Source organism: Odocoileus virginianus, chromosome 19, assembly GCF_023699985.2.
Source record: "Odocoileus virginianus isolate 20LAN1187 ecotype Illinois chromosome 19, Ovbor_1.2, whole genome shotgun sequence".
Lineage (NCBI taxonomy): Eukaryota > Metazoa > Chordata > Mammalia > Artiodactyla > Cervidae > Odocoileus > Odocoileus virginianus.
The window spans coordinates 42,485,283-42,505,724 of NC_069692.1; the positions used below are offsets into that span (position 1 = coordinate 42,485,283).

Sequence of the window (20,442 nt, forward strand, 5' to 3'; positions counted from 1 at the left end):
GCAATCACTTCTCATTCCCCTCTTCGCTTACCCCAAGAAATTACTAATATACGTTTGTCTCCAGTAGATTTGCCTATTCCAGACATTTCTTTTCAGTAAAATCTAGCCATGTGGGCTTTTGTGTCTGGCTTCATCCCTTAGCATGTTTTCTAAGTTCCTTCTTGCTATCACTGTATCCACCTGGCATGTTATCATATATTTGTTCTTCACTCCTTTTTATTGCTGAATAATATTCCACTGTGTAGATACACTAATTTTGTTGATCCATTCATTGGTTGGGGGATGCTGGGTTATTTCCATTTTGAGGCTATTACTGATTATGCCACGAACAGTATTTGTGTTCAGGTTTTTTGTAGACATGTATTTTCAATTCTCCTTGTTATATACCAAGGAGTGAAATTGCTAAATCATATGATAAGTCTTAAGTTTAGCCTTTTGAGGAACTACTGGGCTGTTTTCCAAGGTAACTGAGCCATTTTGTATTCCCACCAGGCTTGTATGAGGAATCCAGTTTCTCTGCACCCTCATCAACATTTGTTATTGTCCTTTTTTTATATAGTCGTTCTAGTGGTATGGTACCTCATTGTGGTTTACAGGTTTGCTTTTAGAATTTGAAAATTATTGAAAAGTCACAAGCATTTGCCAAGTAGTAAGAGTCTTAGTGAATAGTTTTGTACCACAAGCATTAACTGTAGATTTTAATAAAGAAGCAGCAGGAAGACAGTTTATTTGCATAGTCAAAGGCATTGATTAGTTGGATTTGTTTTATTAACACCTCTCATACCAAGAGTGGTAAAAGCGTATGAGGGTGCTGTGTGTACGTGTATGCTTGTGGATGTGTGAGGGCAGGGAGGAGTAAGTTCCAGAACAAACCCTGAAATGTTATAGAAAAGCCATGTCTGACTCTTAACTCTTCCACCAAGATGTTGACTTCCAGACATATGTTGGATATAAAAATTTTACAGTCGTTTTTGTGGCTTGTTGAATCAGGGGTCTTTTTAAAAGTAACTATAGTTGGTCTGCTTAATAAAAGAAAACCATTCTGGGCAGCGTGGACGTCAGCCACATTTCTAATGAAAACAGTGTTTTCATGTTGTCTAGAAAGACTCTTAGCATCTGGAACTCCAAAGCACACCCTGTGACCCAAAGAAGAAGCTATGTGACAAAGGATGGTGGACGAACTGAAACACTAATGCTACTACTTCAACACCTACTGCCAACGTTTGTAACCCTTCACAATTCTCAGGCAATTCAGACTTTTCGAAGCACTTTCTCCATCTGTTAGCCTATTTTTTTCTTCATGGCAACCCTGTCAGCTAAGTAGGGCAGATGTTGAATCCCTCTGACTCCCAGATCCTCAAAGAGCTTCAGGACCGAGAAGGAAAAGACTCGCCTGGGATCACAGGGCTCAGGAATTGCAGCATCACAACTAAACTCTAGATGTCCTGTGTTTGTTCCAGAAACTGGGCTGCAAGATCGGAGATTAGGAGGAGAGTTGTGTGAGAAGCTTGTCTCTGGCAGAGGAGGTTTTGTCTTTGGCATCTGCCCGGCTCAAAGCTGGCTGTCGCCATTCGAAGAGGACTGGAATCGTCAGCCCACAGGGCATCTTGCTTCATCCCCAGACGGCTCACAGGGATCTGAGGGGCTTGCGAGAGCGTCAGCGTTAGGGACTTCCTGGAGGTTCAGTGGTTACGACTCTGAGCTTCCATGCAGGGGGCTGTGGGTTTGACCCCTGGTCAGAGAACTATGTCTCACATGCCCCGCGGCACAGCTAGAAAGTTTGTTTTTTTTTTAAGAACATAAATGTTACAGGCTTTGGAGAAGATCCTCAGGGCACTGCTAAGAGGATCCAATTCCTGCTCAGCATCTAATAGTGAAACCAAGAAAGGAGATAGGATTGAAGCTTGACCCCAGGGGCTGGTGCTTCTAGTTGGGATCTCTAGATGAAAGACGTGCTGCTTTTCGCCTTTTTCTGCAACGTCTGCATCTCTGTCCTGCCTCTCCAGTAGCCCCCGTGCAGCACACCAGAGTCACCAGGCAAGTGAGATGTGTATTGAGAGGCACGAGCTCATCACCAGCCTGTAACAAGCGTGCAGAGGCAGCACAGGTCACAGGGAGGCCGAGGAGAGTCGGTGTTCGGGAGTGGGAATTCTTTTCTCTTCTTTGGCCTCGTAACTGAATTTGCTGCTAGAAGTTATACTTCTCATACAGTTCTTAAATGATATTTTTGTTTCACTGGAAGAGAAGGGATGTGGTTTGGGCGGTAGAACCAGGGTAGGTGTTGGCAGGAGAGAGAAAGGGAACAGCTGATTTCTGTCTGGTGAGAAAGAAGCGTCCGCCCCCGGGGTCTAGCCGGCAGCATCCCATGGTCAGGCCCCGGAGGAGGAATATTTAAGCTTCATTCACTGTCCAAATGTCACAGCCTCTTCCCACTTTTTGTCAGCCCTTGGGGCCAGAGGTTACCTGCACTGCAGGGGGCCGCTCATTTCACCATCGGCTCCAGAGCTGGAGCCCCCAGGAGTGAAATCCCCGCCTCTGGTTATTACTGACCCAGCCCAGAGTGGGTCCCGGGTGAAAACATCCTCCACCGTGGTCCTTACAGGATGAGACAAGCCGAGATGCCTCTGACAGTCAGGGTGAGTCTCCACTGAGAACCCAAGCTGGGGCCCCACCTGTCCAAAGAGACCATGGGCCCCCCAGGCCCCCTGGGCCCCCACCCTTCTAAACAGCCTGGTCCGCTTTGAGCCTCTGTGCTGAGCCTCATGCATGACTGATCACTGAATGTGGCTGCAGGCTGGCCGCTCAATAGGTGCTGCTGCTGCTTCGCTGGCCTCTGCATTCCATCCCCTCAGTTTATGAGGGTCTGGGGCATGAAAACTAAGTCACCTCCAAAGTGAGATCCTGGAGGAATCAGTGGGTGGAGGACAGTAAATAAGATGTGAAGTCCTACTGGGTCTATCTGGGTTGGAAAAGTTTGCTGGGAGAAAGGCAGGAGGGTCTCGGCCTTCTCGGTGTCCAAGGCCAAGTCACTTTAGCTGACTTTCGAGCCCATCTGGGGAATAGGTGGGTGCCTGCCAGCCTGGGAAAGGGACGTCTCCCCAGCCCCTCAGTGGGTCTGTGGCTGACATTTATCTCCAGGGAAGATGCCGTCAGTTTGGAACTTCCTACCCTGAAATTAGTGAAGAGCTGTGGTGAGGTTTCTGCCACGCCTTTCCAAGAACAATCTCAGGGGCTTCCCTTTGGTAGTTGGGGTAAGCCATCCCTTTCTCTAGGGGTCGCAGCACACTTTAGAAAGAGACCAGAGTGGTTGGGCCTGGGGGATTTTTTCCACATGGAAGAAAGTCTATAGTGGACAGTTTCCCTTCGACCTCTTTGTAAAGCAGCTTGCGTTGCAACGGCTCCACTGAAAAGTTACATGGCCTTTCGCGCCAAGGACTTTGAAACCAGCATTGTTGATTTTTCCTCTTTACTGTCAAGCTCGGTGCTGTTACCATAGTGTTATATATATATATATATATATATATTGGCTGTCTAGAGAGTGTTAAATACAGTAGCCTGTGGTTTAGAAGGCAGTCTGTCTGAAAATAAGCAAGCACTGTGTGGAGCATCAGCAGAATTGCTTTGTTGTCAGCAGAGGGGGAGAAGCCCTGAGGCCCAAAGCCTTGTCACCCCTGCTGTGAACGCACGCCTGCTGCCTGGTGTGGGGACATCTGTGTGGCCGACAGACAGGCCTCTGTGCTGCGTAGGTGCTGTCCAGGATCTGAGTCTGTTTGTTATCCAAGCATAGAAAAGGGAAATCAAACATTCTTTCATATCATTCTAAGCCCTGTGCAAACACAGCCCGTGGACAAAGCCCTTTGCCGGGCCCGTGACAAGGAGCTGTTTGTGCTGACCGCCAGTCATTAGCGGCCGGAGCAGGGCCGAGCCGACGGTGTTTCATGGGCACTGTGGTGATTTCTGCCCTCCTGAGCCAGCATCGGACAGCTGTCATGGGGCAGAGGTCGCCCTACGGAAGTTCAATCAGAGCACCCATTGGGAGCCTTCAGCAAATGCCACGTCTCACAGGCTCAGAGCTATCACACCCAGCCACAGGAAGGCGAATGATCATTTAGGAGGAGTGCCTTTGAGCCAGGGGCTTCAGTAACCACGAATGTCCAGACTCACTCGGGGTCTGCCTGCCTCTGATGCAACCAAAGCAAAAGCCTGAGCTCGGGATTAAAGATCTTCCTCTCACTCCCCTGGACGACCCAGACATAACCCTGTGGGTTCTGAATACTAAGGGCCATTTCTTCACCAAAAGGACTTTGATCCACTAAGCCCAGAACAGCCTGTCTGTTCCTCTAGTTATCCACGTTGACTCCAGCCGACCTGCTCCGGCCGCTGACGCCCCGCCGTCCGGGACCGGAGGCACGCGCCGCACGTGCCTGCTGAGCCCTGGACATGAGGCTGGTCCGAACGGCGAGGCACACCCAAGTGTGAAACACGCCCCGGGGCTTGACAACGTGGCATCCCCCCAGAGTGGACTACCTCGTTAATCCCGTGCTGATTCCCGTTGGTAATACTGCAGCCACACTGGTGGACTACCTCGTTAATTCCATGCTGATTCCCGTTGGTAACATTGCAGCCACACTGGGTCCTGTTCAGTATGGTATTAAAGTCAGCGGCACCCGTTTCTCTCCACTTCCTTTGCCGTGGCTACTGGAAGGCGGAAGAACCCCACTGGAGCCGGCCTTGTGTGCCTGGACGGCGCCGGGCCGGTGCCTGAGCGACGTTCGGGTTTCTAGCGCCATCTGCTGGTGTATCCGGAGCAGATGCTCGCGTTACGCAGGCGCTCGGGCCCTGAGCTGGGAAACGCCGTGTCTTGGCCAAGCAACACTCCACCTTCCACTTCCAGAAGCTTCTGGGCGGGACCAGAGCTGACTCCTGCAGTCCCTGCCTCACAGCGAATCCTGAAGGGGGCCTGGCAGGCTGCTGGACGGTGCAGGTCTGGGTTCTCTATCCTGTGGGTGCCGAGGAAGCTCGAGAGAACGTTGGTTCCTTTTCTAAGAAATACTTCAAACCGCCACAGGGCTGTAAAGAAGCGTTTAGCAGAATATAAGGACACAGAGCCATCTCTGAAATGACTAGTGTTCTTTCTCTGGAGGATGCTCACCCTTTCCCTTGATTTGCAAGAATTTGGAAGTGAGACTTGCTGAACACAGTATCTGCATCGGTTATTTGTTGCTGTGTAACCGATCATCCCACGGCTTCCCAGGCGGCACTGGCGGTAAAGAACCTGCCTGCCAGTGCAGGAGACGTAAGAGATGTAGGTTCGATCCCTGGGTGGGGAAGAACCCCTGAGGAGAGCATGGCGACCCTCTCCAGTATTCGTGCCGGGAGAATCCCGTGGACAGAGAAGCCTGGTGGTCTGTGGTCCATAGGGTCAAAGAGTCGGACACAGCTGAAGCAACTTAGCACGCACCCATGCAACGAATCACCCCAAAACTTTGTAGCTTCAAACAATCATTTAACATCTCTCATTGCTTCTGTGGGTCTGGAATTCAGAAGTGGCTGCTCTGAGCACGCCTGGCTCAGAATGTCTAATGGGGTTTAAGTCAGATGTTGGCAGGAGGCAACCTCTGGAGGTTTGCCTGGGCCTGGAGGATCCTCATCCAAGGTAGCTCATTCATGGGACTGATGAGGTGATGCTGGTTGTTGGCTGGAGACCTTGGTTCTTCTCCACCTGGGCCTCTCCAGAAGCTGTCCTGAAGAGAGCGCAATCTTAGATAGCGGTCCCCAACCTTTTTGGCACCAGGGACGAGTTTTGTGGAAGACAGTCTTTCCGCAGGCTGATTGTGCGGAAGATGGTTTCTGGATGATTCAAGCGCATTACGTTTATTGTGCCTTTTATTTCTATCAAATGGTGCCGCTGATCTGTCAGGAGGTACTGGTCCACAGCCTGGAGGCTGGCCCTGATCTAAGAGGCCTGAGGAGATACCGTACAGCTTTTATGATGTCACCTCAGAAGTTTCATGGATCACTCCCACTTCATTGTATTGGTCAAAGGGCAGGAACATGCATCCCACCTTTTGACAGAGGAAGGTCAGCATCACATTGTAAAAGAAAATGTGAGAGAGTGGGCCATTTTATTTTCCCTAAATCCATAGTGCCTCATGGGTATATAATAGCACTGTGCAACTAAAAAGCATGTCCCATTTTGCAGATGAGGAAACTGAGGCTCAGAAAAGTATGGTAACCAGCCTGAGGTCTCACGTCTGGCAGGAAGGAACAAAAGCCAGTTCTAACTCCTAGGTCACAACGGTGTAGCCTTGCCAGGTTCTCTCCCCATGTCTGTCTCCCTTATACTGCTGTAACTGCAAGTCACACCGACTGTTCCGTCTTTCCAGCATCTCCAAGGTGTACATGCTCTCTTAATTCAAGTGTTTTAGATGATTCCTCAGATGATGTCTGTCTATAAATTGTTACTTCACTGAGTTGAGGCTCAATGGGAGTGAGTTTCAACTGATTGTAGAGCCCTGCTTACAAAAGTGCTGTGGCCGGCCGTGACAGTGTATACATTTTCCATTGTTTCCATGCTGTTTGCTTCTGAGATCTCAGGAATGATAACCACACCATAATATGTGTGTGCTCACATTCTGTTTGACTGTCTATTTAGTCTTGTTTATATTTGAAACAGGAAAGAATCATCACTGCTTGCTTCAGTCGTCTTCATAGTACTTGGTCATCATTAAAAAGGAGATTTTACCATTTTTTGATGTTCCAGTCGCCAGAATGAAAACGATAAAATCCAGCTGCCATAATCGTGTTCTGTTATTCTTGGTTGCAGGTCAAACTTCCATTTCCTGTCGATCAAATCACAGACCTTCCGAGGAATGACTTCCAGATGATGATCAAGATGCACAAGCTGACTTCGGAGCAGTTAGAGTTCATTCACGATGTCCGCCGGCGCAGCAAGAACCGCATCGCCGCCCAGCGCTGCCGCAAGAGGAAGCTGGACTGTATTCAGAACTTGGAATGTGAAATCCGCAAGCTGGTGAGTCGGCCTGCCCTTTGCTATCAGCAACCTGGAATGATCAAGACTGATGCGGAGTTTCAGTAGCAAAGGCCAGACAGACAGAGAGAAGGGCCACCATTCAGGGACATTCACAGTGATTTTTAAAGGCGTTCTTAACAAGAAACAATAGCTTTACATCTGTAATATATGTGTGGCTGTGTGATTGTGTGTCCGTGTTTTATATCTTAGCCATTTGTGTAGATCACAGGGGCAGTCGTCCCTGGGCGTGCTCAAACCACCAACTTTGCCTGGTGGCTCAGCTGGTAAAGAACCTTCCTGCAATGCGTTCGAGCCCTGTGCTGGGGACATCACCTGCAGAAGGGAAGGGATACCCACTCCAGTATCCTGGCCTGGAGAATGCCATGGGCTGTGTACTCCATGGGGTCACAAAGAGTCGGACAAGACTGAGGACTTTGACTTTCACTTTCACATTCGCATAGAGGTGATTTTTTTTGAAGTCTAATTGATTTATAACGTTGTGTTAGTTTCTTTGTACAGCAGAGTGAGTCGGTTATATATATTTAGTTTTTCACATTCTTTTCCATTATGGTTTGTCTTAGGATATTGAATGTAGTTCTCTGTGCTATATACTGGGACCTCGTTGTTCATCCATCCTATGTATAATACTTTGCCTCTGCTAATCTGAAACTCCCATTCCTTCTCTCCCATAGAGATAATTCTTCTTATTTTCCATTCAGCGTGAGCCGAGAGCTAACATTTAGTGCTGCGTGTGTGGACCAGGTATTTTTCTGGTCTCTTTCTGTAGCTGGTCACGTGTAATCCTCACATCAGCCCTATGATTTAAGTGCTACTTCACCTCCATTCACAGAGGAGGAAACCAGAGTGCAGAGAGCTTTGGTAACTCCCCACCTTGTGATGGAGCTTGAATGCAAGTCTGGTTGTCTGATCCCAAATCTTGTCATTGCCCTGCTTTCTCCTGCCTCCCACGGAGGGGTAGGTTAGGGGCAGGACGCCAGCCTGCCACCAGGGGCGGCTCAGCCACCTGATCTCCTGAAGCCCTTCTCAGCCCTGGGGTCCTGAATTCTGCACCTTCTGCCTCAAAGTGGTCATCACCTCTTCCCATGCTGGGGAGTCTTTTGTCTCTGGGACTCATCTCTGATCTTTCAAGCCTCCGCCTCACTCAGAAGTCTGCATTCCCTTCTGAATCAGAAACCTTAAGCTACAGAAAGTAAATCCAGGTGGCCTCTGGCTCCTGACTATACACTTGAAGGCAGTCGGTACAGCCTCATTCAGCGCATCCTTCCTGCTTGCCCAATCCTAGAAACTCATCCCAGGAGCCATATCTGTGGCGGCCTGAAGCAGAGGGAGGCCACGCACTGTGGTCAGGACCTGAGTGTGGGTCCTCAGGCTACATGTGATGGTCCTTTGCCTCATAGTAGGCCAATGTCCTGATGAGAACCTCAGAGCAAGAAGAGACATTTGAGACTGCAGATTCAATTCAGTTCAGTCACTCAGTTGTGTCCAACTCTTTGCAACCCCATGGACTGCAGTATGCCAGGCTTCCCTGTCTATCACCAACTCCCAGAGTCTGCTCAAACTCATGTCCATCAAGTTGGTGATGCCATCCAGCCATCTCATCCTCTGTCATCCCCTTCTCCTCCCGCCTTCAATCTTTCCCAACATCAGAGTCTTTTCCAATGAGTTAGTTCTTTGCATCAGGTGGCCAAAGTATTGGAGTTTGAGCTTCAGCATCAGTCCTTCCAGTGAATATTCAGTACTGATTTCCTTTAGGATGGACGGGTTGGATCTCCTTGCAGTGCAAGGGACTGTCAAGAGTCTTCTCCAACACCACAGTTCAAAAGCATCAATTCTGTGTTCAGCCTTCTTTATAGTCCAACTCTCACATCCATACATGACTACTGGAAAAAAAATAGCTTTGACTAGACGGACCTTTGTCAGCAAAGTAATGTCTCTGCTTTTTAATATGCTGTCTAGGTTCGTTATAACTTTGCTTCCAAGGAGTAAGCATCTTTTTCCAAGGAGTAAGCATCTTTTAATTTCATGGCTGCAGTCACCATCTGCAGTGATTTTGGAGCCCCAGAAAATAAAGTCTGTCCCTGTTTCCATTGTTTCCCCATCTATTTGCCATGAACTGATGGGACCAAATGCCATGATCTTAACTTTCTGAATGTTGAGTTTTAAGTCAACTTTTTCACTCTCCTCTTTCACTTTCATCAAGAGGTTCTTTAGTTGTTCTTTGCTTTCTGCCATAAGGGTGGTGTCATCTGCATGTCTGAGGTTATTGATATTTCTCCCGGCAATCTTGATTCCAGCTTGTGCTTCATCTAGTTCAGTGTTTCTCATGATGTACTCTGCATATAAGTTAAATAAGCAGGGTGACAATATACAGCCTTGACGTACTCCTTTCCCAATTTGGAACCAGTCTGTTGTTCCGTGTCCAGTTCTAACTGTTGCTTCTTGACCTGCATACAGATTTAGATTTCTCAGGAGGCAGGTCAGGTGGTCTGGTATTCCCATCTCTTGAAGGGTTTTCCACAGTTTGTTGTGATCCACACAGTCGAAGGCTTTGGCATAGTCAATAAAGCAGAAGTAGATGTTTTTCTGGAATTCTCTTGCTTTTTCAGTGATCCAGCGGATGTTGGCAATTTGATCTCTGGTTCCTCTACCTTTTCTAAATCCAGCTTGAACATCTGGAGTTCACAGTTCATGTACTGTTGAAGCCTGGCTTGGAGAATTTTGAGCATTACTTTGCTAGCATGTGAAATGAGTGCAATTGTGTGGTAGTTTGAGCATTCTTTGGCATTGCCTTTCTTTGGGATTGGAATGAAAACTGACCTTTTCCAGTCTTGTGGCCATTGCTGTTTTCCAAATTTGCTGGCATATTGAGTGCAGCACTTTCACAGCATCATCTTTGAGGATCTGAAATAGCTCAACTGGAATTCCATCACCTCCACTAGCTTTGTTCATAGTGATGCTTCCTAAGGCTCACTTGAGAAACTTTGAATAAATGTTACTTGTTGTCTGGACTTGTGGAGACAGTGGGAGAAGGGGAGGGTGGGATGAACCAAGAGAGTAGCGCTTACATATACACACGACCATGTGTAACATAGACAGCTAGTGGGAGGCTGCTGTATGGTACAAGGAGCTCAGCTCAGGGCTCTGTGACGACCCACAGGGGTAAGATGGGAGTGGGGGGCGGGAATGAGGCTCAAAGGGATAGGACATATATATACGTATAGCTGATTCACGTTGCTATGCAGCAGAAACTAACTCAGGATTGTAAAGCAATTAAAAAACTAAAGAAAAAGTTTTTTAATGTTACCTGTTCTCAAGATAGTCCTGAACGTCATGTTTTGTTTTCTTTTTGATCTAATTAACACCCACCAAGCAGGGAAGATTTACCCATGTTCAGCAGTTGCCATCACCTCCATGATAAAGGCCAGGTTCCTCAACAAGATGCGCTGTGCTGTCCACGACTCAATCTTCCCCTCTAGCATCACCTTCCACTCCCTCCCTGGAACTAGACCCCCAGTAAAATCAAACTGGGTGCATTTCCCCCAGCCCCAGCTCCCGCTGTTTCCACCTCTGTGTTCCTGCCTCTGCTGCGTCTCCTCCACCCGGGACAGTCCTCGACTGTTTTTTTATGTGTCTTTTGTTCCTTAAGAGACAGGTTGCTGTCTCCTCCTAGAAGCCCCTACGCTGAGTCTCTGGTGAGGCTGAGTCTCTGTCCACAGAGCCCTTTCTGATGTCTGGCTTCGTACTTACCACATTAGTCTTGGTTATCTGTGTATCTGTCTGTCTCCTCAATCCCGGCCCTAGACTGTGGATTCCTCATGACCAGGACAGTCTTGATGATCTCTGAATTCCCAGTGCAAGCCCCTGAAGCCTTTCAGGAAATGTCTGTTGCCCTCAAATGTATTGGACATTGTGACTGAGTCCTGGGATTGAAAATTCCTTCTTTTTTCAAATTTTTCTCTAATGTTCTAACAACAACGATGAGGCTTCCCAGGTGGCGTTAGTGGTAAAGAACCCTCTTGCCAACGCAGGAGATGTTAGAAATGCAGATTCGATTCCTGGGCCGGAAAGATCCCCTGGAGGAGGGCATGGCAACCCACTCCAGAACTCTTGCCTGGAGAACCCCATGGGCAGAGGAGCGTGGGGGGCTACAGTCCGTGGGGTCCCAAAGAGTTGGACACAACTGAGTGACTGAGCACACACATGTGACAACAGCAACAGAAATGTTTAATTTAAGCCGACATCAGGAAGCCAGATACCGCTGCTGGTGAGTGTGTGGGTCTTCTGGAAGCCTGCTTGGCTTAGTCGGGTACTCGGGCAAGGCTGGGCCTGCAGGAGATAAGCCATCGAGCCTTAAGCACATGCCTGTGGTAATTCTGGCCCTGCGCTCTTTTCCAGGTACAGGAATAAATGTAATCACCCATGTTTGAGAAGTGCCTGACTTTTTGTAACTAGCTCTCTCCTCTGTGTACCTGTGTCGTACGGAACAAACTGAAAAAGTCTAAGCCACACACCCGGCAGAAACTCAAAGCTCTGTGCTGATATCGCTCAGCTGAAACCGGAGGGCATCTCCTAGTTCTCCCCTGGCCTTTTTGGAAGCCCCTTGAATAATGTGCTACCTTCCCCGTGGAATGTGAGTGTCACGTGCTCACCCACAGTGCACCTGTGGCTTAAAGCATCCTGCTCTTAACCGAGGCCTGGATTTATACGGCCTTTCCTGCAGAGAGCCAAACACTGCCAATTGCAGCATCTTCTCCCTTCTAGAAAGTGGCCCAGGACACGTTGCAGGTCGGTGGGCCTGGAGGGGTAGGTGACTTGGCCAAGAAGATGTGGCAGAATTGAGACCGAGTTCCTCCCCAGGGATGGTGTTGCCTCTCAGTTTACTGAGTTGCAGGCCCAGGGAAGGAGGTCCAAGTTGCACAGCTGCTGGTGTAAGATGTCCTTTCCTCGGGAGCCCTCCGGATGGGTTTTATTCCGTCCCTCCACTTCCACCAGCCCCCGGGGGCGGTGTCCACAGGCTGGTCCCAGCCGCTCACTCCCACTGGTCTCCCGCCAGGCACTCACTGCTTTTGCAAACTTGCAAAATGTATTTCTCTCTCGAGTTGCACTTGTACATCTGTTTATTTTTCATCTCTAAAGCATGTTTTCTTGATAAATTTATAAATATTTTAGCAGGTGCCCTTTCCCCGTGTAAATCTCTATCTCCAACACACATGCCCACACATCTGCCAGATTGCATTCGTGTTTCAGCACGTGCAGCTCCCGTGCAGGAGACCCTGCGGTCGTGTGTTTGCCTCGCTCTCTCTTGCTCAATCTCTCTCTCTCTCTGCCCTCTTCCCTCTTCTCTCTCTTTCCCATCCTCTCTCATCCACTCCTCAGCTCTCTGCATACCCTTGCCAAGGGTCAGGCCTCACTTCACACCCCTTCAAATGTCCAGTTTCTCCGTCCATTTCACAGCTGTGCATCTCAGGGAGATTCCTTATGTTCTGTCCTTACACAGATAGGTATGACCACATTCACCTCTCTTATAGGGTGATGAGTTTTAGTAACACTGGAGTCTATATGGCGTTTTCTCCGAGGAGAACATCTCGGAACCCTGGGCTAGTACACTCAGCCTGTCTTACCCCTCTGTGAGCACTTTCCACGTCCAGAGAGACTGGGTACTTGAGACTCACTACACAGTCCTCAGGCATCCTAAGAGGACCCGTTGTGTTCAGTCCGTCGGCTGCAAAGGTCAAGAGCGTGCTGGTGTAGGATGAACCATAAGAAACTGCAGCGGTTGAATTTTTTTGCAATTTTCATGGTTTTTTTTTTTTTTTTAATAGACTTGCTTTTCTAGAGAAGTTTTAGGTTCACAGAAAAATTGAAAGGAAAATAAGAGTTCCCACCTGCCCCTTCCTTCTGCTCACTCACCGTCTTCTCAGAGTGGTGTGTTTGTTACAGGGGGTGAGTCTGTGTTGATAAATTGTAATCACCCAGAGTCCATAATTGACCGGAGGGCTCACTCTTGGTGGTGTGTGTTCTGTGGGTTTGGACAAATGTGTAATGACATGTATTCACTCTGACAATGGCGTCGAGTAGTTGCATGCCCTAAAAATCCTCTGTTTCAGTTATTCTTACCTCCCTCCCCAGCCCCAGCCGCTGGCAGACACTGATCTTTTTGTGTGTCTGTAGTTTTGCCTTTTTACAGAATGTCTTATAGTTGGAATTGGTCAGTTATTTTTGACCTTCAGAAATCAAACCCTAATATATCTGAGAGAGATTTTCAACTATAAGGTTGGGAACTGAGAGTTTTCCAGTTGATTCTCTTCAAACCCCAAATACCAGGAAACTGGAATCTTGATTGTCTCGTTTTCCAGTGGGCGGAGACTTTGCTGGTCGCTTGGCCAGGGGCTTCCCTGGTGGTTCAGCTGATAAAGAATCTGCCTGCAGTGGGGGAGACCTGGGTTCAGTCCCTGGGTTGGGAAGATCCCCTGCAGAAGGGAAAGGCCACCCACTCCAGTGCTCTGGCCTGGAGAATTCCATGGACTATATATATATAGCCCATGGGGTCACAAAGAGCCGGATGAGACTGAGCAACTTTCACTTTCACTTTTTCGGCCAGGCCTCAGAGAAGGGTGAAGAGCTGCTGCGGGGAAGGTGTCAGGGACGCTGGCGCATCTCCGTGGGCTGCTCAGAGGGGAGACGCTGAAAATATGGGTCCTGGCTCCCTGGACAGGGGGCTTTTGAGTTTCTAGATTCTGACCTAGCCATTCATGAATGCATGCATGCAAGTTGCTTCAGTCGTGTCCAAGTCTTTGCAGCCCCGTGGATTGCAGCCCACCGGCTCCTCTGTCCACGGGATCGTCCAGGCGAGAATGCTAGAGTGGGTTGCACTGCCCTCCTGCAGGGGACCTTCCTGATGTAGGGCTTGAACCTAGGTCTCCTGTGGCTCCTGCCTTGCGGGCAGCTTCTCTGGCGCTGGGGCCCTGGGGAAGCCCCAGTCCTTCTCGAGTTACACTCTAACGTAGGCTGCGAAAACCTGAAGCAGGGCCCCCTGCAGAACACAGGGCCCGCGCTGCCCGCGTTCAGGCTGCATCAGGTCTCCTCTTTTCCGTCTCCTCCAGGTGTGTGAGAAGGAGAAGCTGCTCTCGGAGAGAAACCAGCTGAAAGCGCACATGGGGGAGCTGCTGGACAACTTCTCGTGCCTCTCCCAGGAAGTCTGCCGGGACATCCAGAGCCCCGAGCAGATCCAGGCCCTGCATCGGTACTGCCCCGTCCTCAGGCCCGTGGCTCTTCCCACAGCCCCCAGTATTAGCCCCGCGCCCCTGGGCGTGGAGCAGTGCGCGGCGGGGGAGAGCGCGCCCTGCTGCTTGGAGCAGGGGGCGGCGGCCCCCGGCCCCCCCTGGGCCCCCAGCAGCGCCTCGGAGAACTGTACTTCTGCTCGGAGGCTGGAGGGCACTGACCCGGGGGCTTTCTCTGAGCGAGGGCCTCCCCTGGAACCCAGGAGCCAAACGGTGACCGTGGACTTCTGCCAGGAAATGACTGATAAGTGTACAACGGATGAACAACCCAGGAAAGATTACCCCCAGTGACGGCCTGCCTGCGAGTTCTCAGCCCCCTCCCACACAGCTGTCCTTGGGTCAGCCTGCAGTGCTGTTCGTCTGTCGTCTGGAAGAACCGAGAAGGAATCTGGTGCACACTACAGCGGTCTTAGCAGCAATACTGTTTCTTAGTATTCTCTCCTCCCTTCAAGCAGGAGCGACATATAGTTACCCTCACAATGGTGCTACCCCTTGTTCAGGCAAGGGAAGACGACAGTGGCAAAGCTGTCTGTCTGTGGGTTCATTTCAGTCTTTACAGGGATGGACTAACACCTCTAGGACCCAACCGCGGATTTCTTTTCTCCGTGGCCCATGTCACAAAGCCTATCTCAGGAATTTCTTCTGAATGTTCAACTTTTTTCATGGAAGACAGCTTCTATACACATCAAAGTTTTATAGCTAGACTGTACATAGTATATATATAATATATATGAAATATATTATCTCTCTCCATATGCAAAAGTCCTGCATGCCTCAATTTTCTCCTCCTGAAACTGGAAACTTGGTTTCTCGTTTATAAACAGGTTCCAACATTCCTCTTTTGTCTCTGATGCTAGAACCGGTTTGTAACTGTTAACCTGGTCATTTTTCTTGCTTCACAGTTCAAGTTGTGCTTATTTATGGACAGAATTCAGTGTTGGAAGCTTTCTTTGACATTTTATTTCAGACCTTTTATTTCTTGCTGGTTTGGTTTGATTTGGGCACTCTCAGATGGTGCCAGTTGAGTATCATGGGTTGTTTTTTGTTTGTTTTTTTTTGCGGATACTGTATAGTCAAGGTCAACTTTGCCACTTGCACTGAGTTTTGGGTCAAACATATTTTCTTAAATGAAGTTGTCACTTCAGTATAACTCAAGTAAACTGTATATTCTTTGCTCTTACTTCAAAAAGTAAAACAGCTAATTAAAAAAAAAAAGCACTCAGGTGATAATTATGTAGGAAAAACAATCTTGCCAAATAATGAATTCATCCTAGGATGTAGACAATAATCTGCTTGAATATTTTTATATTTCACCTCCTCCCCACCTTTTCCTAAGCAAAGTTAAAATGCAGAGTGTTCAGAGTTGATGTTCAGATTTCTAAGTGGGGAAAGAGTTTGGACATCTCACTGGAAAGTGCATTGAAACAGCGGGAATCGTGATGTTATACTGGAACTCAGCAGGCTTCGGCTCCTAGATACCAAGTTAGAACTGGTTTCTCAGCCAGGGAGTAAGTCCCATTCATTTCAACACTGCCCCAGACCTCTGCCTGCTCTGGATGTACAGAACAGTAGGAACTTCTTCGAAGGACTTAGCTGCTTGGCCACCCAGCCCAGGACCTGCCTCCCCTGGGACTCACCTGGGGGGCTTTGCATCACCGCCCTGGGGGTCCCACCTTTATGTGGCTGTCCTGGGGTTGATGCGGCGGGCCCCGCCCGAGCAGGAGAGAGCAGGACAGTTGTAGCCTGAAGTCTGTTCCTGGCGCAGACAAAAGCATTTCTTTCTCCCTTGTTTCTCCAGATGCTTTAAGTTGCATCCTGAGGTTTTCCCACCAATTCTCTTGGTCTGAAGGCAGATTTCATTCTGAGGCTTTGGATACGATGCGTCCAGGAGCCCTCCCTGCCCCTGACCCCCACCACGCACCTCCCTACTCTCTCCTGATGATGATTTCCTTCTTTTGCTGCAAAACTGGTTGACTTGCAACCCACAGAGAGCGGCTTCCCTTGGCTCAGGGGGCGTGTGGGCCCCTGGCTGCGTTTACAGGAAGGGGTGCAGACCCCTCAAAGCCTGTGCTGGGGGAGAGTTCAGTCCCCTGCTCCTGTGGGTCCTCCAGCTTGGCTGCGGGGAGGAGTCCTGAACAGTTTAATGTGGGGATGGGGTGGTGGGCCGTGGGGACTAGACGGTTGATTTTGTTTCTTCATTTGTGCCATTGTTTGGAAGATATTAAAGCTGCATGTGAAAGGGGAAATTAGTATATGACGTAGGCGAAACGTGAAATCATAGTAACATATGTTTTAGTATTATTAACTTTTTTCTGTACAAATATTAGTGCTAAATGTTTAAATATGTATGAATGCCAGAAATTTGTTGGTTCATGCGGTAGGGTTTTTTTAAAAAAAAAAAAAGGCTTTTCTTTGAAAATAGTTCCACTTTTAGAACCTGCCTCTGGGCTTTTGTTTTTTCTCGTCTGTGTGTATGTGTGTGTGTGCGTGCATTTGTCTAAGATACATTTTGCTCCTGCTCTGAGTCGAGGCTACGGTTTCTGTTGTGGCTGTTGGAATTTCTTGGCCTGGTTCTGTGCTTCTCTGTGAGGTTTGCCTTTGGGGAAGACTGGTGACAGCTCTGATTTAACTCAATGTGAATGCCGTGATCCTGTGTGTTCTGGTGGAAGAGTTGGCTAAAAGGTTTGTTTGTTTGTTTGTTTTTTGGTTTTTTAACTTTTGTTGCCTTTTTAAAGTGACCTCCTCTTCTTTTAAAAAAGGAATGATTTCTGCTCATATCATAACCAGGTCCAAACTGGCTCCTTGCTGTGAATGACCCTGGTACCCACTCATGTGCATCTGGTCGTCTTGACCCCGTTCTGAATGCCCCCCCCCCCCGCCCTCCTTTATCCTGCGCTGCTGGCTTCCAGCTGGGGAGGGGGTTTCCTGTATATCTCTCCCCCCAACTCAGCCCATGGCCTACTCTGGCCAACCCCTGCCTCAAATGTCTTCCTCTTTGCTAACCACACCCTCGCCACGCCTGCCATGGGAAGCAGCCAGTTAAAAACACTGCTGGAGAAACTGTCTTTCGATTTCTTGGAGGTTTGAACAAGCTGTTGGGTCTGGTTCACTGTCCACCGGGAACAGCGACTGGCTTTGTTCAGCTGTTGACGTGACGTGTCTGTGTCTCTTACTGCTCTGAACCATGTGCTTGTCAAGATTATTTCCAGGTTGATTCAAAGGGAGGACTAGCTGGGGACCACGGTCCAGGTTGCCTCAAGTGGAGTTTGCAAACCAGCCTGTCTCCTTTTCCTGGGATCCATTAGTGCAAGCCAAGTCTTTTATGAAAGAGAAAAGCAAGTAAACGGCACAGAATAGTGTTTATGTGGAATGGCGACATCTAGTTGTACCATTAGGGTTCTATCCTTACAGATATAAAGAGCTCTGGCATTTATATTCCAGCCATGAAATGTTCAGGAGGGTCCTTGTGTGTCTCCAAGCGGCTGGGGCAGGCATGGGCTGCCGCAGCAGGGGCAGTATAGAGGTGGCCCTGTGGCTGCTTAACATCTGCCTGAAACTATCCTCCCCTCGGGTCTGCCTTTCTTCTACTTGTGTCTCCAGACAACCTCACTTCGTTCAGATCGGTCCGGCTTGGGCAGGTGCGTGCTTTGCTGTATATGTCTGTTTCTCTGCGTTATCTGGGGGGTGCCTTGAGTAAAATAACTTCATGACATACTGATTCTGGAACAAACCATGGCAAAAACAAATAAACAAAAGAGCTGGAAAAGTGACTGGGCCACCTGCTCCTCTCTTCTGGGTTCTCTTAATGACTCAGGCATCAGAGGTGATGCTGCCGTAGGGAAGGGTATTTTGTATAGCGTACAAATAATTTATTAACTGTATTTCTAAAGGTATGCTGCTTTTAAGATGCACTATGATTTTGGATTTAATCCTTGTGTTGCTTTCCCAAGGAAGTAAAAAAAAAAAAAAAGGCTAATGATTAGTATGTCAGCTGCCACTTCTTGAAAAGGAAGGCAGGGACCAGCAACAGAATTCGTGTGAGGGGACTTCTAAAGACCAGGTGGGTACAGTGAAGTCCAGCACTATTGTCAGGAGGTCTAAACCTACACTTTCTCTCTAAATGCTTTATGATTGCCATTAAAGAAGAAGAAATGAACAGAAAAAGGTGTGAAAATATACAGCTTTGAAGACCCCACTTGCTTCTTCAAGCTGATCCATCTGCTAGATTATGTAGCATAATCCTCTCAAAATGAGTAAAAGCCTGCAAAGCTCTTCAGACTCCCTATGGGTTCCCTAGCTCTGTACATTATACCCCATTTCAACTAGGAGCCACTTAATAAATGACTTCAAACTGCACCACTAGTACTTAACATTTGCTGAAGGAGTTGCTGATCAAGAGGGCAAAAAGAATGAAGTTTTGTCCTCAAATCACTATAAATAGGCAAAGAAACACAATTTTTTTTTAAAGAATAAAGCTATTCACTGGATCATGAGTTAGTCTTTCTTCCCCAAATTGAGGATTTTGCTGTGGGTTCCATTACTGGCAAGTCAGTGCTCAGTTGGGAAGCCTGTGTGGAATTGGAATTCACGCGGGCATTCTGTGTGCCTGGAGGCATTCTGTGTGTAAGCTATGTGTGCCGAATACTGCCCAAGCTAGCTCCTGACCCAAGCATCAAAGACGGATGCTGCAGAATAAAATATATTTGTACACAAATAGTGTGTGCAAGCAGTCTTTGTACATAGAAAAGGCCTACTGCGGCAGATGGAGGATAAATTATTTGACTGACGGTGCAAAAACATTTCTTGCAAAGAAAAGTAAGTGTGTAGTGTTTTCCTAAACTCCACCCTGGGAGATAGTATTCATAGCAAATGAGTCTCAGTGCATGCTCATTGTCATACGACAAGAACGCCGCCGTGGTGTGAAGAAAACCCACTCGGTGGCAGGGGCCCACTTTCACAGCTCTGGTTCCCTGCTGTGCCATGGTGTGTGCGTTTCACTCGCCAGCAATGGACAAGCAACCTTGACTTTGCTTTCCATGCCAGTGGACTGACCTCAGATAACACAGTGGCCTCCTTAGGCACAGAAGGGCACCCAGAGTGTGCATTTCAGGTAGACTCAACTGCAGCACCAGGCGCTCCTGTGGGGACAGGAAAGAGGGAAGGGATTTGGACAAAGAGGGTTTTTCTTCCTACAGTTTGATGCTACGTCTTCTACCAAAACATGCCTGGAGGCAGAGGGGTGATCTCCACATGAGTCCTGACCATGCATTGTGCATGTGTGAATGCTGAGAGGCCCATTCATGCCCCGACCTAAAAGACCTGCCACTTCTATTAAGTGATCTGGACGCTTTCATGGGCGTTCAGGAGCTTCGGGCGCTGGTTAGACACGGTGAGCCATTTGAGGCAAGTGCCACCTTTGCTAGTGAGGTCCCATGGGCCCGTGAGAATTTGTTCCAGAACCAGTCCAATGCAAGTGCACCTCCAATCTATGCCTTACAAACTCCAGAGGCCATTTTCAAAACAGGGTTTTCTCAGTGTATGCAAGGGGCCACTGCCCCTCTCCTCTTCCTCCCCAGGTCGAACAATACGGACAGTTTTCACACATATCTACCTGTATAACCCTCTGTACCTCTCATAACTGGTCAACGACTGTAACAGGTTACATCAGGTGTTTTTCTACATACTTTTTACACAGATTCTATGCGATTAATGTAACTGAATTCAATGCATCATTTTGTTGTACTAGTTCTTAGGCTCGTCTTTTTATTTCCTAAGTGATTGTGGTTTTTTCTTGTGGTTTTTATTGTAAAAATGAAATGGCTGTTGATGCTTATTCTCTGTAACTAAGAATTTTTACCTTTTCTGGGGGGAAAAAAAAGCATTGCTATGAACTAATGAATTGAAACTTCATTTACTCATTGTAAATACACTATTGTGCAAAAAAAAAAAAATTCACTCAATTGAACTGCTACTGTTAACTGAATTTTGTCTAGACACCATTTCTGTTAATGAAATAAAGACATATCATTACGCATTGTAAACTGATTTTCTCTGATCCCTGTGTTGGAGATTATAGAGCCAGAGGCTTTCAGAACTGTTTCCGTCGAG

General features: G+C 48.1%; 1 protein-coding gene across 7 annotated transcripts in view; it reads left to right on the top strand.

Moving 5' to 3' along the window:
* Positions 1-20,375, top strand: part of BACH2 (BTB domain and CNC homolog 2) — a 373,875-nt gene extending 353,500 nt beyond the window's left edge. For 6 of the 7 annotated variants that reach the window (XM_070450113.1, XM_070450108.1, XM_070450109.1 and 3 more), the window contains 2 exons: positions 6,827-7,033; positions 14,158-20,375. In XM_070450113.1, coding sequence (XP_070306214.1) covers positions 6,827-7,033; positions 14,158-14,625 — 675 coding nt within the window. In that variant the 3' untranslated portion in view covers positions 14,626-20,375. Of the gene's footprint in view, positions 1-6,826; positions 7,034-14,157 lie in introns of those variants that run through there. The other variant, XM_070450114.1, reaches the window with a different exon arrangement.
* The last annotated feature ends 67 nt before the right edge of the window (positions 20,376-20,442 follow it).